Source organism: Vidua macroura, chromosome 3, assembly GCF_024509145.1.
Source record: "Vidua macroura isolate BioBank_ID:100142 chromosome 3, ASM2450914v1, whole genome shotgun sequence".
Taxonomy (NCBI): Eukaryota; Metazoa; Chordata; class Aves; order Passeriformes; family Viduidae; genus Vidua; species Vidua macroura.
The window spans coordinates 18,775,209-18,796,093 of record NC_071573.1 but is presented as its reverse complement, the minus strand read 5'-3'; the positions used below and the strand labels follow the sequence as shown (position 1 = coordinate 18,796,093).

The 20,885-nt window shown below is 35.1% G+C and overlaps 1 protein-coding gene across 2 annotated transcripts in view; it reads left to right on the top strand.

Annotated features, from left to right (window-relative positions):
- Window positions 1-20,885, top strand: part of BTBD9 (BTB domain containing 9) — a 140,317-nt gene that overhangs the window by 67,316 nt on the left and 52,116 nt on the right. For both annotated transcript variants that reach the window (XM_053972859.1, XM_053972857.1), the window contains exons 8-10: window positions 964-1,073; window positions 9,035-9,224; window positions 16,543-16,650. In XM_053972859.1, coding sequence (XP_053828834.1) covers window positions 964-1,073; window positions 9,035-9,224; window positions 16,543-16,650 — 408 coding nt within the window. The remainder of the gene's footprint in view (window positions 1-963; window positions 1,074-9,034; window positions 9,225-16,542; window positions 16,651-20,885) is intronic.

Below are 20,885 nucleotides of genomic sequence, written 5' to 3'. Positions count from 1 at the left end.
CCTGAAATGAGTTAAATTCATACAAAGCTTTCTGCAAGTGTGGGTAACCCATCTTGTGAATTAATTGGTATTTGGTTTAGGTAATTTTCTGATTGCTCGTTCAGCATTTATTGAGAGGTGTACAATAGTCCTTTTGAGATTTTTCAAAATTTATAGTAAGAACTGTTGGATCTCTTCAGAAGATGCAGAATCAGACTGAATTGAGGTTAGTGGCTGTTTATGGAAGGTGAAGCCTCCAGGGTAATGCAGCAGGTGAATAGGTCACAATGTTTGAGAGCATCTCTATTTGATTTGCAATTGGAGTGTGGAAATGTCAGTTATACCACCAGGAATGAAACCCAGAATAGCTTTGTTTCATAATATTTGAATGAGGATTTTTTTCATTATTAATAAAAGATATACCAACAGAGACTGCTATTCTGTATATCCAGGGTTAGAATTAGAAACAGTCTTACTAAAATAGAATTGATTTTTGGCTTTGGAAGAAAAACCTGACTCCTTTTTTGAGTTTGTCCTGGCTGTATGAAATCTTCCACAGTGGTGAAAATGTGTTGGTAAAAGGATGATTATTACTGTTGTTCTTGTTGTTATTATTATTGCTATTAGTAGTAGTAGTATTTAAAACCTCCATGAGCACATATTAGCACTAAAAGACCGTTTCTGAAACAGAAGGTCCCTAATTTTGCTTTTCTTGGCAAATTAATCCAGAAACATTTTTAACAGATTCCACATCTCTTTAAAGATTTCTTTTTTCTTCTTAAATTGCACTGGAGCCAGCATGAAATGCTGGACTAGATGCAAACCTGCTATGAAATTGATACTCTATTTTACTCCTTTTTCTTAAACAGTTACTCAGTTCTTATAGGTCTGCACATTATAGTCTAACTGAATTAATTATATTTAAGTGCACAGAAGTTGGTCATGTTTAACTTGTGCTGTTTACCTTTTTTTCTTTCCCTGTAGGTATATTCGAATTGTTGGGACTCACAACACAGTGAACAAAGTTTTCCATATTGTGGCATTTGAATGCATGTTCACGAACAAATCCTTTACACTTGAGAAAGGTCTGATAGGTAAGAGATGAAACCATTTTCCTTTTTTATGAATTGTTGTAAACACTTGTCTTTTAAAGCTGGCCATTACTGCACTCTATTTCTGTTTCCGTCCAGAAATCTCTAAATTGAGTTAAACAGTGTTTTAAGCATAGAATTAGTTGGCAAGGCCTTACAACTTCTATGAAATTCCAGTACTGTGCATTAATTAATGATACTGTAGGAATGCCGAAATTCAAATCAACTGCTGCTGACAAAGCCACTTGTAGCTGAGTCAGTCAGTGCTGACAATGTGCTTTTTCTTTTTGTGTCACAGTATGGTTGCTCATGCCTCCCAGTGGGTTAGCCTGAATTCTTTTACAAGAATGGACTAAGCACGGATATTTATTGTAGTGATGATGGATTTGGACATTTAGGGCCTCTTATACAGCCTGGTTACAACTGCTGAAAGTAAACTCTCATGTGTTGATTTCCCCCCAAAGAGTCATAGACATGCTTAGCCATGGCAGAACATTATATCAGCCATGCTGCTATTATTCTCAGAACACCACGCTGATGGAGCGCTCTTAGCTCTGGGCAGCTTATATAACACTGATTTAAGTACCTTTATGTTACTTAAGGTAGAAATCCCCTACAGAGCAACAGTACTGAATGATAAAATGTGTCACAGAAAGACTTATTATCGATTTTTTTTCGGTAATAGTTAAAATGGGGTGGTTTCTGTGCTTTCTTCCGTATAAACTCACAAAAGGCAGATCCCGAAGTTCATTGGAGAGAGAGTATTTAGTAGTTGTCCAGGTGGGATTTCCCACAGTTTATTTCTTATGGCATAAAATCAAGAATTTCAGCAAAATTCTCAGCATTCATGCTGGTTTTAAACATATATTTAAATTTTAAAAATGAATCTGTGACAGATGGAAGGGAAAACAGTTTTCAAAATAGGATGAGAAGGAAAATTTTTAGTAAGACATATTCACTTCAAATTTTTCTCTGAGAAAACAAATATTTAGCCATGAAAAACCAAGACCCAATTCCTTCAGCCTGTTCCCTGTGCATTATACAAAGGCAAATCAAAAGCCTTCCCTTTGTTTTAGGGAGTGTGCAAGTAGCATTGCAATTGCTATTGACTTCAGAATAAATAGAATAAGCAGTAGGGAAGAACTGTGTTAAAAGAAAACATCTCTCTTCAGTAAGCTAGTTAGCAGAGAAACAAAGTATCTCAGATTTGATAAAACCTTTGAACTAAATTTCATAGTTAGCACTGCCAGCTATGAATTTTTAAAAACTTCATACAAAATCAGTTAGTGTGTACAAATATTTGTATGTATTTGATTTCAGATCATCAAACTTATGTAGTAAATGCTGAATTTTGGACTTAAATAATTTTTTTGAATATTAACACAAACACTGTTTGATCATAAGTAGGCAAGGCAGTAAATCCGTGCATGTTTGTGTAAGTGAACTTATACTGAAAGTGACTCATCTTTCATAGACTCAGTTATTTTTACTGGTTGAGTGATCATTCTGGTGAGACAAACTATTTTAACACTTTTTAAGTTTCAAAGGTAATCTAGGGGATGGAGACTTTATATGGCTTTATTAAAAATTCTCTGTTTGTGAGAATGGTTTTGTCGAATCTTACAGGTGAATAGGGTTTGGGCAGCATAATAGTTAAGGTTTCTGGTGATAGTTAATCAAGGGCAGCTTTGCTGTTCTTCAGTGTGGGTCAGTCAGGCTGCTGTACATGTAAGTCATTTGAAGTGATCAGCAGTAAGGAAAGAGAGGGGCCTGTAGGTCTCCACAGTTCTTTATATTTAAGGGATGCTAGTCAATACAATTGGTAGAAAGTTAAAAGTAAGAATTTGGGGAGTAGTTAATTGAAAGTGGGATGTGAATAGTCTTCCAACTGTCAGTGAGGCACTAGCAGTTGTATACATGACTCTGCAGAGTTTATGGTGAGAAAGAAATTGAAAGATTTGGGGACTAGTTGAGGCCAGTCCAGTTGTGAAATGGAGCAGGGGCACCTATGACTGTTCCATCAGAATTTCTGGCCATCAGTATTGCCTATTCAAAAATATTCTCAGCAACTTTGATCCAGCAAAGAGATATTATATCTATTTAATGCTTTTTTTTTGATGATTACCATAAGGTACCATATTGTATGTCTCCTTTCATATATGGCTTCTGTGATCAAGTAGACTGTCAGTCCAAGGTCCACTTGTGTAAAACTCAGCATGAGTACAAGTGGGTTGGCAGATTTATTTTATTGCTGTGATGAGGATTTGTAATATTTGTTTCTGTTTCTGAAATGACCAGATAGGATAAAGTGAATCGAAAGCAGTTAGGAAAAACCAACAAAATATATGAAAGTGCAGTAATCAGAGTAGGTTGTTTTTAACCTTGACTCTCAAGTAGAGAAACTTTTATCTTAAACCCTTGGAAAGCAGTTCATTGGGTTCATTGCTTATCCCATATCATATTAAATACAGTATTAAATTAGGTTAGAAGAAACACAGCTGCTGTTTCTATACCCTGTTTTATTTAAAAAAATGAAATATTGGTCAGCCCTTGAAGGCCATAATGTCCTTTCAAAAAGACTTAGTGACCCCTACTTCTACCAAAACAACACTGAAGGTAACATGTGAAGATTTGTTATTTGAAAATGCATTCCAAAGAAATGAGGCCTCTGAGGTATTTGGTTAGAGATGTTATGTAGAGACTTGAGTGATTATTTATTTAATTTTCGTGAAAGATACTCAACTTGACCAGAGAGCTGTATATGTGAAGAGCGTAATTTATCAGCTATATTACTACTGGTACATAATATCTATGTGATGGCTGTCACTGTGCAGTGAACATTAGAAGGCTGGTAAACAAATAATAAAAATGAAGTGCTGTTTCATTATAACAACAATTTTATGTTCTTGTGTTTTTGTGTACAAGGTTTTAATGGAAAATTATTGACTTGACATATTACAATTAAAAGTCAATGGAAGGTGATTTATACAGTTACCTTGTACAATACTGGATGTGGTACTGACATGACCCAATGACAGCTAGTAGCAGTTTTGAAGCAAAAGTAGCAGAAAATGCACTTTATAGCACTGTCTGGTGTTTAAGTATTGGTTTATAGTTTGTTGTCTTGTGAAATGAGATGACAGAAAGGAATGTAATCATATAAAATTATTTCCCTAACGCAGATGTTAGGGTTGAGATGTATTTTTCTTTTGGGCATAGTATTATCTCTAAATGTGTAAGTTAACAGTTTTCCATATTAAATTCATGATATTAACATAACTCTTTTGTTTAACAAGGATGCAAATATTCTTCGACCTCACAATCATAATGCTTACTTATAATGAACTTCTGCTTATGAAATTTTGAATGGTCTTTAGCCATTAATATTTAATCTAGAATTCAAAACAAAAGAATATTTTCACAAGTAAGAGACATACTTCTTTGGAAGCAGTACCTGGTGTCATGCGATGTATTGTAAAGTGTTCTGATCTGCCCAGTGGCAAGAAGTTACAACAGCAGTTAAAGGACTGGTTCTGTGCAATGCCTCTTTAGGTTTCTGGGAGTTTTTTTTCCCACCTTAATAGAGGAAAAAAATCTTCTGCCTCAAATGGAAAAAAAATGATAACCTCAATGTCTTTTAATCAATACCCAGTGCTGAGGAGCAGTCAAGGATTATGTGGGCTTGACCAGCCTTCTTTCTGATTGTGAGCCTGGTGAAGGGCATTGGGAGTGCAATGTGGATGGTTTTTCCATGAAGCAGTGTTGGTCTGTAGTCCGTCTCCATCTATCAGACTGTCTTGTAATGTGTACAATACACATGAAAGAGAAAACAGTGAATAATGACTGAAGAGCAGAAAATGGATGTAAAAACACTGGAATGTCCTTGGTCACCCTCTGAGGAATACAGTTCAGTTCTTAGGAATCATCATGAACCTTCATTTGTGTGCTGTTCAATGCCTTAGGAGAACTTGTTTTAAAAGGGATAAAATGATACAAATAAATATTCACTTGTCTTTTACTGTGGCAGTTATTTAGAAAAAGAAAAAGAACAAACAAAACTGAATGTGTTACAGGGAGAAATCAGTCATATCAGTTTCCTAGTGTGTGGTTCAGCTTTGTAAAAGATTGCTTTGTCTCTCCCCAAGGAAGCAGTGAAAGATGCAGGGTTTTGTCTAGTTTAATGTTGACTCCTCACAAAGCTATCATATTTTGGTTTTTCCCTTTTGAAAAGGTTCACATTTTACTAAAACAATGCAGGCTTATCCAGCAGTATAAGTCAGCTCTGCTGCAGATATAGCTTTAGGAAATTATGAAAACTTTTAAGACAATCTAAATACTGCAAGGATTTCTTTTTCCCCTTTCTGCAAGAAAGGACAGCCACATGGTTGGTTCTGAGAGAGATCTGTTCATATGGTTCAAGTTCTTTTTTAATTCTTTTCTCTCTGTTTTCAATGCCACAAGGAGGGATGTACACTTGCTAAAACAACTGATATTTCTGACAGCCTTCTGCAGACACAATGTTTGATGAAAGAGCCCTGTAGCAGCCAATTAGTTGGCAATGAAAAGTATGGCCAGTTGTAGTGACTTGAATAGTTTTGTTCTAATTTATTGGATTAGGAATCACAAACTGTAGCAAGTATCGAGTGAAAAATCAGCCTTCTCTGAAGTTTTTCTAATACAATTTCTTACAGTTGGACAAAAACACATATTAATGTGGTTTTCTTTTCCAGAAATAAATATGGCTTGCAGAAAGCTTTTCACTGAAACAGGTGAAAATACTGCTGATATTTGTTTGAAGTTGATATTTTTTGAGCTCTTGATTTCTTTGAATAATTTAATTGAAGATTCAAATTAAATGTAGTAATTTCATCAGCAAGTTTCAACTCAAGAAAATAAGAAAGAGTATGTGGAATGAAATACAGGACATGTGGCTGTACTTTTAATTAACTGAAAAGTTAATTTTCAGAAAAAGATCTCTTATTTTTTCTACTATGTAGCAAATAAACAAGGGCTAATTCATATATTGAATAAAGTTTAGACTTAACAAATCTTTTGGCATGTGGAAAATAATGAGAGCAAAATGCCTAATATCCCTTTAATTTTTTAATACAGTATGATTAACCTCTGAAATAATCCTTAATTCTCTTTTTCTTTAGTCTCAGCTGTTTATTTTCCAACCAACCAGGAAGGAAACTTTTGTCAGTTTAGTAGATGTTCAAGTAGAGAAGGAATGCAATTTTATAGTTAAAAATTGAGCAATTGGAAGCTGAACATTTAACAAATGTAATCATGAGAGGAAAATCACTCCTTCATACTAACTAAAACAAAAATTTGTTTCTTCTGGTGTAATTTCTTGTTTATAGTTTCTTCACAATGATAATTTTGTGTTTTAAGAGAATTCCCTAAAATGAACAGTTTTGTTGCAATGATGACACATAAACAGAGAATTTTTGACTATTGCCTAGAGTGCAGTATAAATATATTCAACAGTCCATAATGCTTTAATTTGCTGCTTTCCTATAAAATAAGACTATGTAGTAGATCTGCTGTCTCCCTGTATGTTTGTTCTCATAATTTATTTAAGGTTTATTAATGGCTGGTTTTGTAAACCAGTACAAATACTCACTTTGTTCTGTTCCTTTCTATGTTGCAAAAAGTTATTTGAGGCTTTTCTTTCATTTCCCCACCCACTCACATTGTAGTGAAGTCACAGTGGATAGATAGAAAGCAAAAGCTGACCTGTCCAGAATGGGAGATGAAAGGAAGTAGGCTACACTCAGATCTGGAAGCCACTTGGCAGCAGCAGCATTAACTTTTTTTTCAGAGTGCTTCAGGAAAAAAAAATTCTCATGAAAAATCAAGTATGCTAAAAAGACAAAGTAAGAGAAACAAGCTTAAGGAATGATAAATATGACTGAGGAGGCTACAACACACTTCTGGGACATTTTTATCTCGGAAGATCTCTAAGGACAGTTGGATAACATATCTGTCTTATCTTTAAATATAGTCAGTATAGATGACCCTTAGGCCATGTCTTGAAAATTGCAATCCTTTATAAAAAGACCATTGCTAGAATTATATATACTGCCAGTTCTTCATCGCTCCATACCGCAGCATAAGACAAAGAGACAAGAAAGTAAGTTTTAATAAATGTTTGATGCTGCTGTCCTGTAACCTCAATCATCTTCTCCTTTTGTTTGCTTTTACAGAATGTGTTTGCTTTGCTAACATGTGTCTTTTCTGTTCCATAAAAGCAAATCGGACTTCTCAACCTAAAACTGTTGTATGAACAGTAGGGGAAAAAAATTATATTTGTAATCTTCTCTTTTCTTTTCTCTGACACAATATTGGTTATTGTAAGAGCTGGATATAGCAGGTGGATTAAAAAAAAAAGGAAACAAAAATAGAAACAAGACTGTTGATTTTGGCAGTTTGTATTTGTAAATAAGTGACCTAAATGGAAGCAGATATTCTAACGGGCAAAAGGAAGACAACCAAAAGACTTGAAAATACAGAACAGAGTCCCCAGCAGATGGTACTTTAAATTTATCAAGCGTATATAAAAGATGATAATGAACTCAAAATAGGGAGTGGCAGACCCCCTAGGGAAAAGGAACAGGATGGCACATTCTGCACACTTCCATTAGTCAGAGTCACTTTCTAATTAGCTGTTGTAGGGAAGACCACAGAATTATATTAAAAGCACACCAAGACAGTTTCTGTACAGTTTTTAAGGAGTTTGACTAGTCAGGGTAACATCTTCTTAGGAGGGTCATGGATTAGTGCAGAAATCTAAACATGAGAAGGAGCAGGATGATGCTCAGAGGGCACGCAGGCAAAACATTGCCTGAACTGAGCTGCACTACATTCAGTTAATCTCTCAGAGAGCTCAGAGTGTGTCTGGAATATGCCATGGAGCCTCAATATGAGCATTGATTTTGATTCTTATCTTTTACTCATTTTCTTTTTTACCAAGATTGCAATAGCTTCCTCTTCCTATTAAAAAAAAAACAGCTCTATGTAGAAGATGCTTTAAGGCCTATCTAAAATGAATACACAGATAAGTTCCTTTACTCCCAGGGAGGAAAGGAAGAAAAGGAAGTCAAGACAAATTTTAATTCAGTGCCAGTACTCTTAGTTTGAAGTGTTAGGCTTTGCTTTATTCAGATTGTTTCCAGTGAAGTACTTCTAACGTCTAACACCTGCTCCCCGATAAGAATCTGGGAATTGTTGAGTGCCTCTTTTCAGTAATAGGGGAATCAGGAGATTTCTAGAATAGTAAAGTGGTGGTTTTAATATTTTTTTATGAGCAGACAGAGATGACAGTATATTTGGTAATGCAGTAGTTTTTCCAGAACTGGTTGCTTTTCCACTGCCTTGGATTACTACTTGGCAATGATCTTGCAGTTTCTTCCCATATATTTTTTAAAGGTGTTTTGGTTGGTTAGTTGGCTTTCTTAAGATTATGCTTCTGACACCAGTAGCACAGTGAAATCACAGAACCCTAACTCTTCATGGAAAGCTATCTCTTTTTTTGCATGCTGAAGACTCATACAGTTATTTCTGAAATTTCTCATAGCTATGTTCTAGCCATTTTCGAATGTTGTAGTAGAGAAAGAGTTCATCATGAAAACAGGAAGAAATTATTTCAAAATTTCTAAAGTTTTGCTGGACAAGATATTTTTTCCCAATTGTGTTAAAAGAGTGCTTTCATATCACCAATACTGAAATCCATCTGTTAATTTACCAAGATATTCTGGAATCAGTGCTGTAAAAACTATCTCTACCACTTGTTCATTACTTGTTCATAGATCATTTTATGTGAGGTAGATTTCCTTCTGTTGATCGTATTTTCTTTCTCTTTTTTTTTTTTTTTTACCAGTTCTTTTCCAGAAATAAAGACCATTGGCATCTGAACTGTTTTCTGACTGTATGTCTGTCATCTTTGTGTTTTTAATTCACAGTTCCCACTGAAAATGTTGCAACAATTGCAGACTGTGCCAGTGTGATTGAGGGTGTAAGTCGCAGTCGCAATGCCTTATTGAATGGAGACACAAAAAACTATGATTGGGATTCCGGATACACATGCCACCAGCTTGGGAGCGGAGCTATTGTAGTGCAGCTGGCACAGCCCTACATGATTGGATCAATACGGTAGGAGGATTTATTTTTCTCTAAATTAGGGGCCACAGTGAAATTTTTGCTGAGCAGTTATTTTCTCTAGAATGGAAATGGCATTAATTACAGGGCTAGTTTAGTAGTTGTCATTTGGCTTCTTACTTCAGTATAACATGCATGTTAAAAATTAAATGTGTGAATTATATGTCAAGATACAGAGTGCAATTGCAGAAAATAATACTCTTCAGAGGCATAATAGTAGTAACAGTCAAATTATAAGATTAAAGTTATATACTTATTTTAAAATAGAATTTAATTGCAGTCTCACTTATGGTTAAGTAGGTTCAGTTACTGTTATCCACTTAATTCTGAAAACAATTTTCTTGAAGAAAATCATCATGTCAAGTCAGCCAGAGTTCCTTTTCACTATACAATTAGTGCTAGTTTTTACTTAAACGTGGAGGGTGTAATAAAGGTACAGCAACCTGAATATTGATTTACAAGGCTAGATTAATGAATATGTTTAGATTTGGATTGAACTTCTTTGGGCTGTTTCTACTGTAAATATGTGTATACATATGAAGATGAACGTTTGGCTGATGTAGAGACCTAGGAAATAGATAGGAAGCCAGAATTTTCACGGGTGAAAAGAAAAATATTCTTGCCAACTTCAGATTCTCTGACTCTAAATGTTTGGGGGTGTTTGTTTCATAAAATCAGGCATACAAAACCTTGTCTTAATGGGATAATAGTCTTTGTAAATTTAGACTATGTAGTCAGGGACTTAATTTGTATGCTCTGTGACAGAGAAATAAAGATTTCTGAAGTTCAGAGTACCAGTGATCAAAAGCTGAAATCCCAGGTGAGTACTGGCTTGCAACAGAGATTATATACATAGATACGTATTTCTAGGAGCTCAGTACCTTCCCCCTGTTAAGATCTACCAAGTGAGACTTGAAAGCTCTTTTATAACTGCCAGTTTCTATTTTGTGTGGTTTGGTTCTGGCCTATGGGATTGTTATGATGGTTGTAAAACTCTGGAGATGGAGTTTGACATCAGATATCCAGGCAAATCCCTAACCCAACAAAAGTAGTGTTTTGTGTGTATGCAAGCTGTAGATACTATGCATAATGAAAATCTGGCATTGTTCTCACTGTTTGAAAAAAGTTGAGTAAGTGTGGTTGGCAACTTTCCACACATTTGAGCTTCTTGTTGTTAATACTCTGTTAAATATTGCATCTCAAGTAAAAAACCAAGCAATACTCAGATTTCTTTAAATAGGTAAATGAAAATGTAACGCTATAATTTTCACGACACTTTAAACTTAAGTAGTAGTTTTTGGCAGCAAGGCTTTGGCCATAGAAAAGATTAAGGGAGGAATATACTAACTAAAATGGATAGTTTCTCAGTTTCTCTGTCTTCCTATCTTACTGTTTTCTGATATCCTTCAATTGCTATCCTTCAATTGTATATCCTTCAATTGATGCATTGTACCATCTTTTTCCAGTTAGTGAAAAAAAACTGAATTTCCTATAATAAATGCTATGCTATTGTTTATTCTTGTGCAGAAGATTTTTAATAAGTCTCTTTATTAAATGGTGTGTTAGGTGAAAACACACTTTTGGTTGCCAAGAAATAACTGTGTAATCAGCAAGTGTGTAGAGCAAATTAAAAAAAAATAACCCAAACATTACATAATTCAAAACCTAATAGGCATTTAGTGATTTATGTGGTATTGAATTGTACAGCTACAGGTTCAGAATCTCATCTTTCTTCGTCAGTTTCCCTGCATGTATAGTACAAACAAGATTAATAGATTACTTTACAAAAATAACAGTAATAAACACCGTAGTCTGGGGTATCTTCTGACAGAGGAGACTACCTGCATTGCCTAGCGACAGAAATGCCAGCAGCATGTCATTTTTCCTTTTTTGTGTACTGCCTAGAAGAACAAGTGCTTTGAGTTGCAGCCATGTTTATTGCAGGTCATAGGCAGCCAAGTGAAGCTGCTCCTTGGAGTGGGCAAGTGAAGTTTCACTCTGTGGCATCTACAGTTTTGGCAAGGGTCTGGAACATGCTCTGTATTATTCAGTGCTAAAGATGGTGACAATGGTCTCTTTCTTCAGCATTTATGGAAACGTAGGAAATGTTTCGTACAGAAATCAAATCATATATAAACACAGATGACAGCAAAAAGTCTTAGTATTTAATCTTTATGGAAGCAAGACAATTTTTTTGTTAACAGTGTCTGCCACAACCTATGGAACTGTATTCACTGCCTGTTTTCCTGCTGTTTGCTTGTGTGAAAACTCCCTTGATCTCATGCTCCCACATAATAGAAAAAAATTCTAGGAGCATTTGCTTTAATCTGGCAGTACACCATGACTACAGAATGACATGAATTCTGCTACCCTCAGAAACTAAGTCATTATTTTAAGTGAATAATTAGGAATTAAAGTATGTATCTTTTTAGTTCAGAAACATAAATGTGCCTTTGCATATATTTATTTCAGAGGGGGTAAATATATAAACCTTTGAAAAAAGGTAGTAGCTGCTTTTAGTCTATAGAAACAGGAATATCACTGGAGAGAGCCTCCAAGGCATAATGTTACCATGGCAACTAAATTCTGAGTATGGAAAAAACCAGAAGAACTATTGGTGTTCAGTTATGCCTTAGAAATGCAGAGTTGAATGTTTCAGGAATATATATTGTATGCATGCTTTCTGCCAAAGTCATTCCAATGTCCAAGAATCTTAGCACCCTTCAGGTTGAAAGTGACTTGAGGAAGAAGGCATGTAGCATCAGGTTGTTTCTCAAAGGAGGGTCAGTTACGAAAAAAAACCGTCCTAATCAAAGTTTTATGCACTCTGGTCTTAAAAATTTCCAAGGCAGGAAATTCCCCAACTTCTCTGGGTAGCCTGTCATAACCTGTTCTCAGATACTGACAAGTGTTGTTAGGTTCTTCCCCAAACCCAAGCCTCTGTAGGCTAAACAAGCCAGCTTCCCCAGTCTCTTGCACAGGGTGCATGCTTCAACCTCATGAACATTTTGATTGTCCTCTGCTGGAATTGCTGAGATGTATCAATGTTCTATTTGCATCCAAAATGGATTCAGTATCCCAGGCATGATCTAACAAGTGTCAGTTACGGAACAATAATCTCTTTCCATTGTTTTGCTGGCTCAGTTCCTGTTATGCCAGCTCCATATGTTTGTAGCCTTAATTGCTGAGAAGGCACACAGGCAATTAATAACATTTGTTCAATTTGACTCAGGAATTCCATGGGAGACCTCATTGACACTTTGTTAATATTGAATACTTCTTCATGTATTTGTATATAAATTTGGAGCTCTTGACTTCCACATCAGAATTTACTCAGAAGTTTTGAAAGTGGTCTGATGACAATCAGTGCTCAATACTATTTTCTAATAGAGAAGACATGGAAAACATGGAGATTTCAACCCATCCCTTTCAATACAAACTATTCTATGATCCTATGGGGTGTTTTTTTTAAACAATTGTTGCTAAATATGGTCTTTTAGTTTATGAAATTTTAAAAATTATTTAAGAGTTTTCTTTTTTTATTAATTCTCAGAACAGTTAACAGAGTAATTGTTAATTTAGGTGTTTTTTCCACATAGTTGCCTGTCTGGATACAAAATGTCTTTCTCCTTTTAGTCCACAAAAAGGCCCATATCTGTGACAGAATACTGTATTTAATTAGGAACAGAAAGAAAGCAACTGGTGTATGTAACATAGTAAACACAATTCAATTTTTAAATGGCTAAAACGTGACTATTGCAGCAGCTGCTATATTACAATAACTTTCCAGCTAATTCTCCCTGCATTTATCTGGAATAGAAATATAGTACTATTATGCTACAGTCTTTGGCTGCTTTTTCTTATAAATTTAAAAAAAAAATTGCTAGAGTGTATGTGGTAGAGATGGAATTCTATGCCACAGTGATTTTCATGTTAGAATAAATAGAAAGAAAAAAAGTGTGTCTTCAGAAAAGTACATGAACTACTTATCCAACTTTAGTCTTTTTGAAGACTTTAATGCTAATATAGAATTGATAGCTTTTCATATTCAGAAAAATCCATAAATTAATAAACAGCATCAGTGAATTTGAATGTATTTTTTGTTTGCTTATACCATCATCATATACATCTCTTATGCTTTCTGATTTTCCTTACCACTTCCACTTAGGAAGCTTTTCTTTCTTTGCTGCTCATTTTCTGTGCTTTCCTTACTTGAGAGTAAAATCATGACTCAGAATGAATGATCATAGGAACACTTAGAAAATATGCAGAAATTTTTGTCTTTTGTAGGAAGAAAGAAGGTTTCTTGCAGGGTACTGAAACTGAAACATAAATATCTGCAGAAAATTTAAGGGGTTTATAGACAACCAGAGGCAAAAATGCAGCAACAATTGTATAAAAAACCTCCTTCCATGTGGAAGGGTTTTCTTCCTTTGTCTTTCTCTTTCAAGATATGTTGCTAGTTCATGTTTTAATTTCTGACTTTTGAGTTTCTACAAGTATGCACATGGTTTATGAACACAGTACTGTCAAATATTTATCTGTGTGTTCTCTAGTGACTTACAGTACTCAGAAAGCAGATGTCATCCTGTCAGATGCACGACTAATATTGTTTGGTTTTCTGCTAACACCTTGAGTATATGTACTTATACAGCAGTCTGAACTAAACACTGACACTTTTTTACAGAAATCTAAAAATAAAAAGTAAGCACAGACAGCAGAAAATGTTTTTAGAAATGCAGAACATTCAATCACAGGGCAATACATGACATTTAGGGACATACTGTTTAAAAAAGTACTGTAGCATTTTTTTTTTTTATTGTAACAGGTAGCCAATAGAATAATTTTCCTATGACTGAAATGTGAATTTTTATTCATATTTGAAAAGCTTTTATTTTATAAAGTGAGGCATTGTGAACATGTGATGTAAACAGCAATGTCATCTTAAATGATTCGCAAGCTTAGGCTCCAGATATCCAAAATAGAAATATGTTTAAATCTCACAGTGTTGCAGGGTGTAAGCTGGATCAATCTTCACTCAATTTTTCTTTCTCAATCCTGAAGGCAAGATACACTAATGAGCTAATTTAGTTTTTTATTTCAATATGGAAAGTTCTAAGAACATGGGAAATTTTGCTATAAACAGATGCATTTCCAATGGGTATAGTTCTGATTTTTAAGTGGAATATTCTCCTTCCTGTCATTTAATATTCATCTTAGGAAAACATGGCTTTGCTAAAAAAGTTTGGCATGGTAATTTGCCTGTAATGTGTTGCAAAGAGTGTTGTTCCTGGCATAAAAAGTGGTCTTTGTGCTCAATGTGCACTGGTGAATATTCTAGTTGTCACCTGAAAGTTTTTCACTGCTTATCCTGAAAGGCATTTCAAGCAGAGTAAATTCCAAATAAGTTCCTGTCAGTCTACATTCTGAGTCTCTCGTAAAAAGCTACTAGAGAAGAAATACATTTTTATTTTCCTTCAGAAGTATCAAAGAAACAGAAATCTACATTTAGCATTCATGCAAAGTCACTTTGGGAAAGATGCCACTGACTTTAAATCACTCATTATTTGGTTTGTAATAATTCTAAACCATATGATTTTTAAACCTATTTAATGAGATTAGGTTGATTTGGAAGAGAGCAATTAAATATTTTTGAAAGGAACAAATATGTCCTGTTAGCCTTTTGCTTTAAAACCAAGCCAACTGTGTTTTAACTGTGGTATTGTTAGTTGAAATTACAGTCACCAGTGTGCTTCTGATATTCAAACTCTTGATCATAGCTTTGAAAACATGGATCAAGGAAACAGCAATGAGTCACCATGATAAAAAGAATTCTATCAAAAAACATAATTAGCTACATTTTGATAGACTTTTTGAAGGAAAACAAATTTAGGAATGTTTATGATTTTTCCTCTTTTCATCATTTAAAAGACTTGGTTTAAATATAAGTGTTAAATCAATTCAGGACCTGTTGATTAGTAGCAGTTACCAAATAGAGGATTGTAATTAGTAAACTTCTTTTTTTAACAAAATGCACTTCATTCAGTGTCTTTGGAGACCTTTCAGCTGTTGAAAAACAGAGTGGGGATAATCAGATGAAGGAGAGTTGTTGAAGTTGGGTGGTTATGTTTTGGGGTGTGGGGTTTTAAGTTTGTCATGATGCCACAGACAGCTCTTTATTTTTTAGTAAGTCAACTCTGATTTTTTTAATTTGCAAATAGACAGTATTCATATGTGCTAAAAGACTTGTTGAAAGTGTTTTAATTTAGCTTCTTAAAACTACCTTTAGCAGCATATTATTTCTGATAATATTAATGAGCTAGATTCAGCATCTGGGAAATTTATTTTGAATCTGCTTGGCCACTAGACCTAATTTCACTTTTAACACTGGGATTTCAAAAGCTGAAAAGAAAGGGCTGAATTAGGATGTTTCCCTCTGTGCTTGGTGTTGGGAAGCTGTACCTCGAGTACTGTGTCCAGTTCTGGGCCAAATATCTCTTACAACAGGGAGATAATGCCCATATAAAGAAAAGTAAAGAAGATACATTTTTAAGATGTACATTTAAAGAAGATCTTACATTTTTAAGATACATTTAAAGAAGATATGGTTTTTGATAATACTTGAGCTAAATGCCATCCCTGATGCTTTTAGGCCTTCTCTGTAAGACAAGTACGGAAATCAAAGGCTATTCAATATCACTTAGTGCCCTTCCTGAAGGAGTGCATGTTTGTTAGAACTATTGTCTTTCTTTTTCTTCTGCCTTTTTAGCGATTTGTTTAACAATTGATTGTCTTTTTTTTCTTTTTCTTCTTCTTCTTCTTCTTCTGATGAACCGGGACTGGGAATTCCCACTTTTTAACTTTCTTTTTTTATATATATATTTCTGATATATTTTCCAAAACCAATAAAATACAATTAAGAAGGCAGCATAACCCTTTAAATCACCTAATTCTTTTTTTCTGTCCTCTCTTAAACTGACTTTTTGAAATAGATTTTTGCATCATTTCTAAAAAAGGCAATGCCACATGGCAAATCAATTAAAAGTATTTGGATTAATGTAATAAATTAATGTTCATAAGTTGGTTATTATAAGCCTATGAGTCTATTACGGGCCTCAGGATAATAAGAGTAGAGACACCATAGTTTGAGATGGCAAAACCAGTGAAGACTTTGCTGAGTGTTAAAGGTACATTCCCGAAGAAACAGTTACATTTAGAAAGGATTAAGTGGAGCAAATAAAGGGCTGGAAAAAATTTAAAAGTTGGTTAAAATGTTTGTTTAACTTACCACTCAAAACTTCTTCTTACGTAGGTTGCTACTTTGGGACTGTGATGATCGGAGCTACAGCTACTACATTGAGGTTTCAACAAATCAGCAGCAGTGGACCATGGTGGTGGATCGCACAAAAATTTCCTGCAAGTGAGTTTAGTTTTTTACACTCATTGGCACAAATTAAGAGCTGGAAGCTGGGGTTTTTGGTGGGGTTTTTTTTTCACTACTTACATGGGTTACTGTGAAAAGAATGATCATTGCATAACCTGTAGATTAATGCAAGATTTTCAGAATCAATTTCTTAAGATTGGTAATGGTTCTTCAGACAATCAGTTGGATTCTTCATTCATAAAAAGTCTGCCTACTATACCCTTGGTTTCGTGATCGCTAGAAGTTAAACTGTGTTTTTCTGGAGGTCACATGTTTATGGTGACTCCGGATGTCAAACCACCCTGCCTTGAGAAATGTGGTAGGAGAGGGAAGAGAGCATACTTGATAAAGGATTTCACTACTCAGATGTCTTTCTTTCTGCCTTATCAAAACTCATAAATGTATTGTATGACATCTGAAGAGAGTGAGTGTAGGGACCAAACCGTAATAGACCACACAGTTGCCAAAGCTTGACCTTGTCTCTGTTAAAAAGTAGAGTACTTGACTTATGCACCGAACGCTCTGCTTTTGAAAAGCACCCTTCCAGAGAAGAAGAGTGCTCCTTAAGCAGAGATAAAGAATAGAGAAAAATTTCCATTTTCATTTGAATACTTAAATCAGGAGAAATCAGGCATGAACACTCTCCAGCTGTATACTCTCTGTTGGCTTTACTGTAGTTTCCGTTGATAAAATCCATTCCTCAAGTATGGAAGAATAATTTAGCGCTGAGAGCCTTCTTAAACCATGTGATGATGATTCTAATTCCTAGCAAACAATGACCTAGATACTGGTCGTGGGACTGGAAAGACAGTCTGCAAATTTATATATTATGTATCCAGAAACCAGGTATGCTCAGCATTCAGTGAATGTTGATGGGATGTGATTCCCTGATTAAACCCCAGGGAAGCTCAGAATTATAAAAATCTTATATCTTTCATTTTCCCTGAGTCAGTTTTCCGTAAGATGTGCTTGCTTTCTTTGGACAAAACTCAAGTCATCAGCTTATATGGGGCCAGCCCCCACCCATCTTGTATTTGTGCCAATCAAAACAAAATTGATTTTACAAATTCAGAGGTATTCTGAATTCTCAGTTTGTCACATGAAGCAAGAGAGTTATTCAGTCCTTTGTAGCAGGGCTGCTGACACACATTTTTCTAAAGTTTAAATTTCATCTCTTAACAAACAGTGTGACTCAAATGCTTTACAATGCACTCTAGATGTGTTGGTGAAGGAGAACTTGACGCGTCCTTTCAGTGCCTGTAAAGGGCAGGGTATTGATGAGCAGAAAACCTGGGTTCTGCCTGCAGGTCCAGAGAACGATTAAATCTTCACTCGTTCTCAAAGACATTTCAGCATAATAGATAAAACTCATCTTTTTGTCTGCCTCCAGCAGTGGGAGCACTAAAAGGCTGAAGCCACAAAAGGAAGAGAAAGAGATATCAGGAATCTTTGTGCACTTTTTCCTTATACATTTTGATACTGAAAGCCTTTTAACAGTCAAAAGGAGCACATGCTTAAGTATGCACAGTGCAGGTGAAATTGCTGATAGACTGCCCAGTTCAAATGTCTTTTCACCATGTTCAAACCATGCTTTTTTGCTTTTTTTGTTATTTTCAAAGCCTTAACCTTGAGCAAATAGAGGTACATCCCTAAAGTAAAGATAGCTGCCTTCTTTGGGTAGTACTTCAAAATCTTGATTCAAAACATAGATACTCTGGAACGTCTCAAAGCTGTGGTTGCAGGAAAAATTTTCATGTGGATTAAAGAGTTGCATTTTGCCTAACTTCTTGCTCTGACAGATGTGCAGTCAGCTGGCATTATGCCAGTCTTTATTCTTGAAGTCTACAGACACAGAGTGTCCTAGCACTGTCTGTATCTGCTTTAAAGAGATAAAAAGGTCATGAAGCTAACAGAGTTCACTGGCCATCAAATTTCAGGTGATTTCCTTGGATCTGATAGCATTTTTTAATGTTCAATTTATATCTCTTGCCTTTATGATCAGAAATGTAGACTGGGTTTTTTTCAGTCAAAGAAAACTAAATATGTTTCATTTTACTTTCAGGTATGATTTGCAGAAATGCTGAAGTTACTTCAGTTCGAAAATTACTTGAATTGTAATGGCTGTTTGATAACCAAGTATATGTATCATATAAATATATGCAGTAATATCTGTAGTATCAATATTTTTTCTCTAGTAAATACGTTAAATATATAAAATGCTATATAACTGCCAAATGCCACAATTGTTAGGACTGGTCTGTGAAGAACAGAGCATTGTAATTTCATAAAGTGTGTAATTACATACAGTACTGGCACACTAAATTTTTTTACTGAAAAATACTGAAACACAGTATGATCTAAAAAAGGCATACTCTTAGTGTTTAAAAACAGTGGAATGTAGAATAGAAGAGACATCATCATTCAGTGGCTCATGTGCTGAATGAAGGCCCTCACTTGAAATTGTTGGGTAAAGTTTCAATGTGGTGGTAGAGATTTCTTAATGAAGAGGGAAAAATTGAACCAGTCACTACCTGGAATATGAGAAGAACTAATTTTTGGGTTAGTTTCTGTATTGAAAAAAAGAAAAAAGAGCTGAAATTGAAAACCTGGGGGTTTTACCATGAAAACAAACAACTTGTTTTCACTTCAGATAATTTTAACAGTGACAACAAATAGAGAAGGTAGATTTGGATCTTAACCAGAATTAACAGATGCTGATAATGCAGAGGTGGTACAGTTTTTCTGGTTTACTGTCATAATGTAATGGTGAAGATACTCCTGCTGGATGCAAAGGATTTCTTTTTTATCTGTCTGTCCTTCCTCTTAGCATTCCATTGATAGTTTTAGTCTGCCTCTGAATTTCTTCTTTTGCTGATTTACAGGCTCCCCAAAGAAAAGGAATGTTCAAACTGAAGCACTGTGCCTGGGTTTGACTCACCATCAGGTTTAGGCAGACAGTTATCATGCCTGCATTTGGTAATTTTTATTAACCAGACTAGAGCATACAGGGATAGAAACAACAGTACCCTCATCTCTTTGTTCCCTGTATGGTTTTGAATGCTGTGCTCCTCTCTCACTTGGGTGAAACAAAACAAATCTTTTGCTAACATGGTCCAATTTTGCAGCTATTTTTTATCTCAGCCAAATCCTATTTTTTTTTTTTTTTATGAATATTTGACATCCCAGCCTGAAATGAACTAATCCAGTGTTGGTATAAAAATTGTCTTCACTTAGACTTGTGTCTTTGTTTAAGGAAAATAAGAAGTAGGTTTGTCCTTCCATGGGACTGTGCCCGCTTGACTGCAATATGCATACTGGAGATGTGAGTGCAATATAAGTGATTGATAAGGTCTTGAAATCCTGAGGTTACCCTTTCTGGAAGTAGTTCTGTGTTTAATATATTGCTGTAGACTGAAGAAAAATAATTCACTTGCTTTCCAATGTAGAAAATCAAAGTGGATGTAGTGAAAACATGGGAGAATTTCACAGGGGCCCACATTTGAAGAGACAGAATACTTCAGTGAGAAAATTTGCATTACTAGTAACATTTTCTATTCATTTTCCTGTCTTCAAAGATGTATGGGTAAGAGTTCTTTCTGTGGATAAGACTTTTTGCCTTCACTGTTTGCTGCCTGGCTTTATGGCTACCTGCTCTTGCAGTGGAGTTAGACTTTTGTGGAAGTCATTAGCCTGCTGTCTTGCAAATGTTCTCTGAGGTCTCCAAATAATTTTTGCTCAATTGCTGGTGCAAAGGGGAAGATGAACCGTCTGCCAAACACCAACCTCAACAGACACCTTTAATAACTGGGAAGTGGAAGAAAAACTATGAGAAAAAAAATTAAATTATGTTTAAAGAGCATGTACTGGTTTTGGCAGACTACTAAAGCATGAACTTCCCCTTTAAACTATCAGTGTGCTGCTTTAGGTTGTTTTAATGGCATTTTTAATGTAGTATTTTGTGTAAATTAATAATTCAGTGCTCAAAGGCAGGAAGTGACAGGCTACTCCTAACCTTTTCTTCTCCCAGTTTTAAAAGGCTGAAGAAAAAACTAGATGTCTGTTATCTTCACAGGGGAAGCTTGTGTACCTTCCCTAAGTGAGAGCCAATTTATGCATACTGGTTGTATAATTGACAATTTTCACATGTTCTGTGGAGGCTATTTTTTTTTCTTTTCCACAATAAGCTGTTTTTCTCTACACAGTTTGACAGTAATGAAAAACAGTCATGTTCC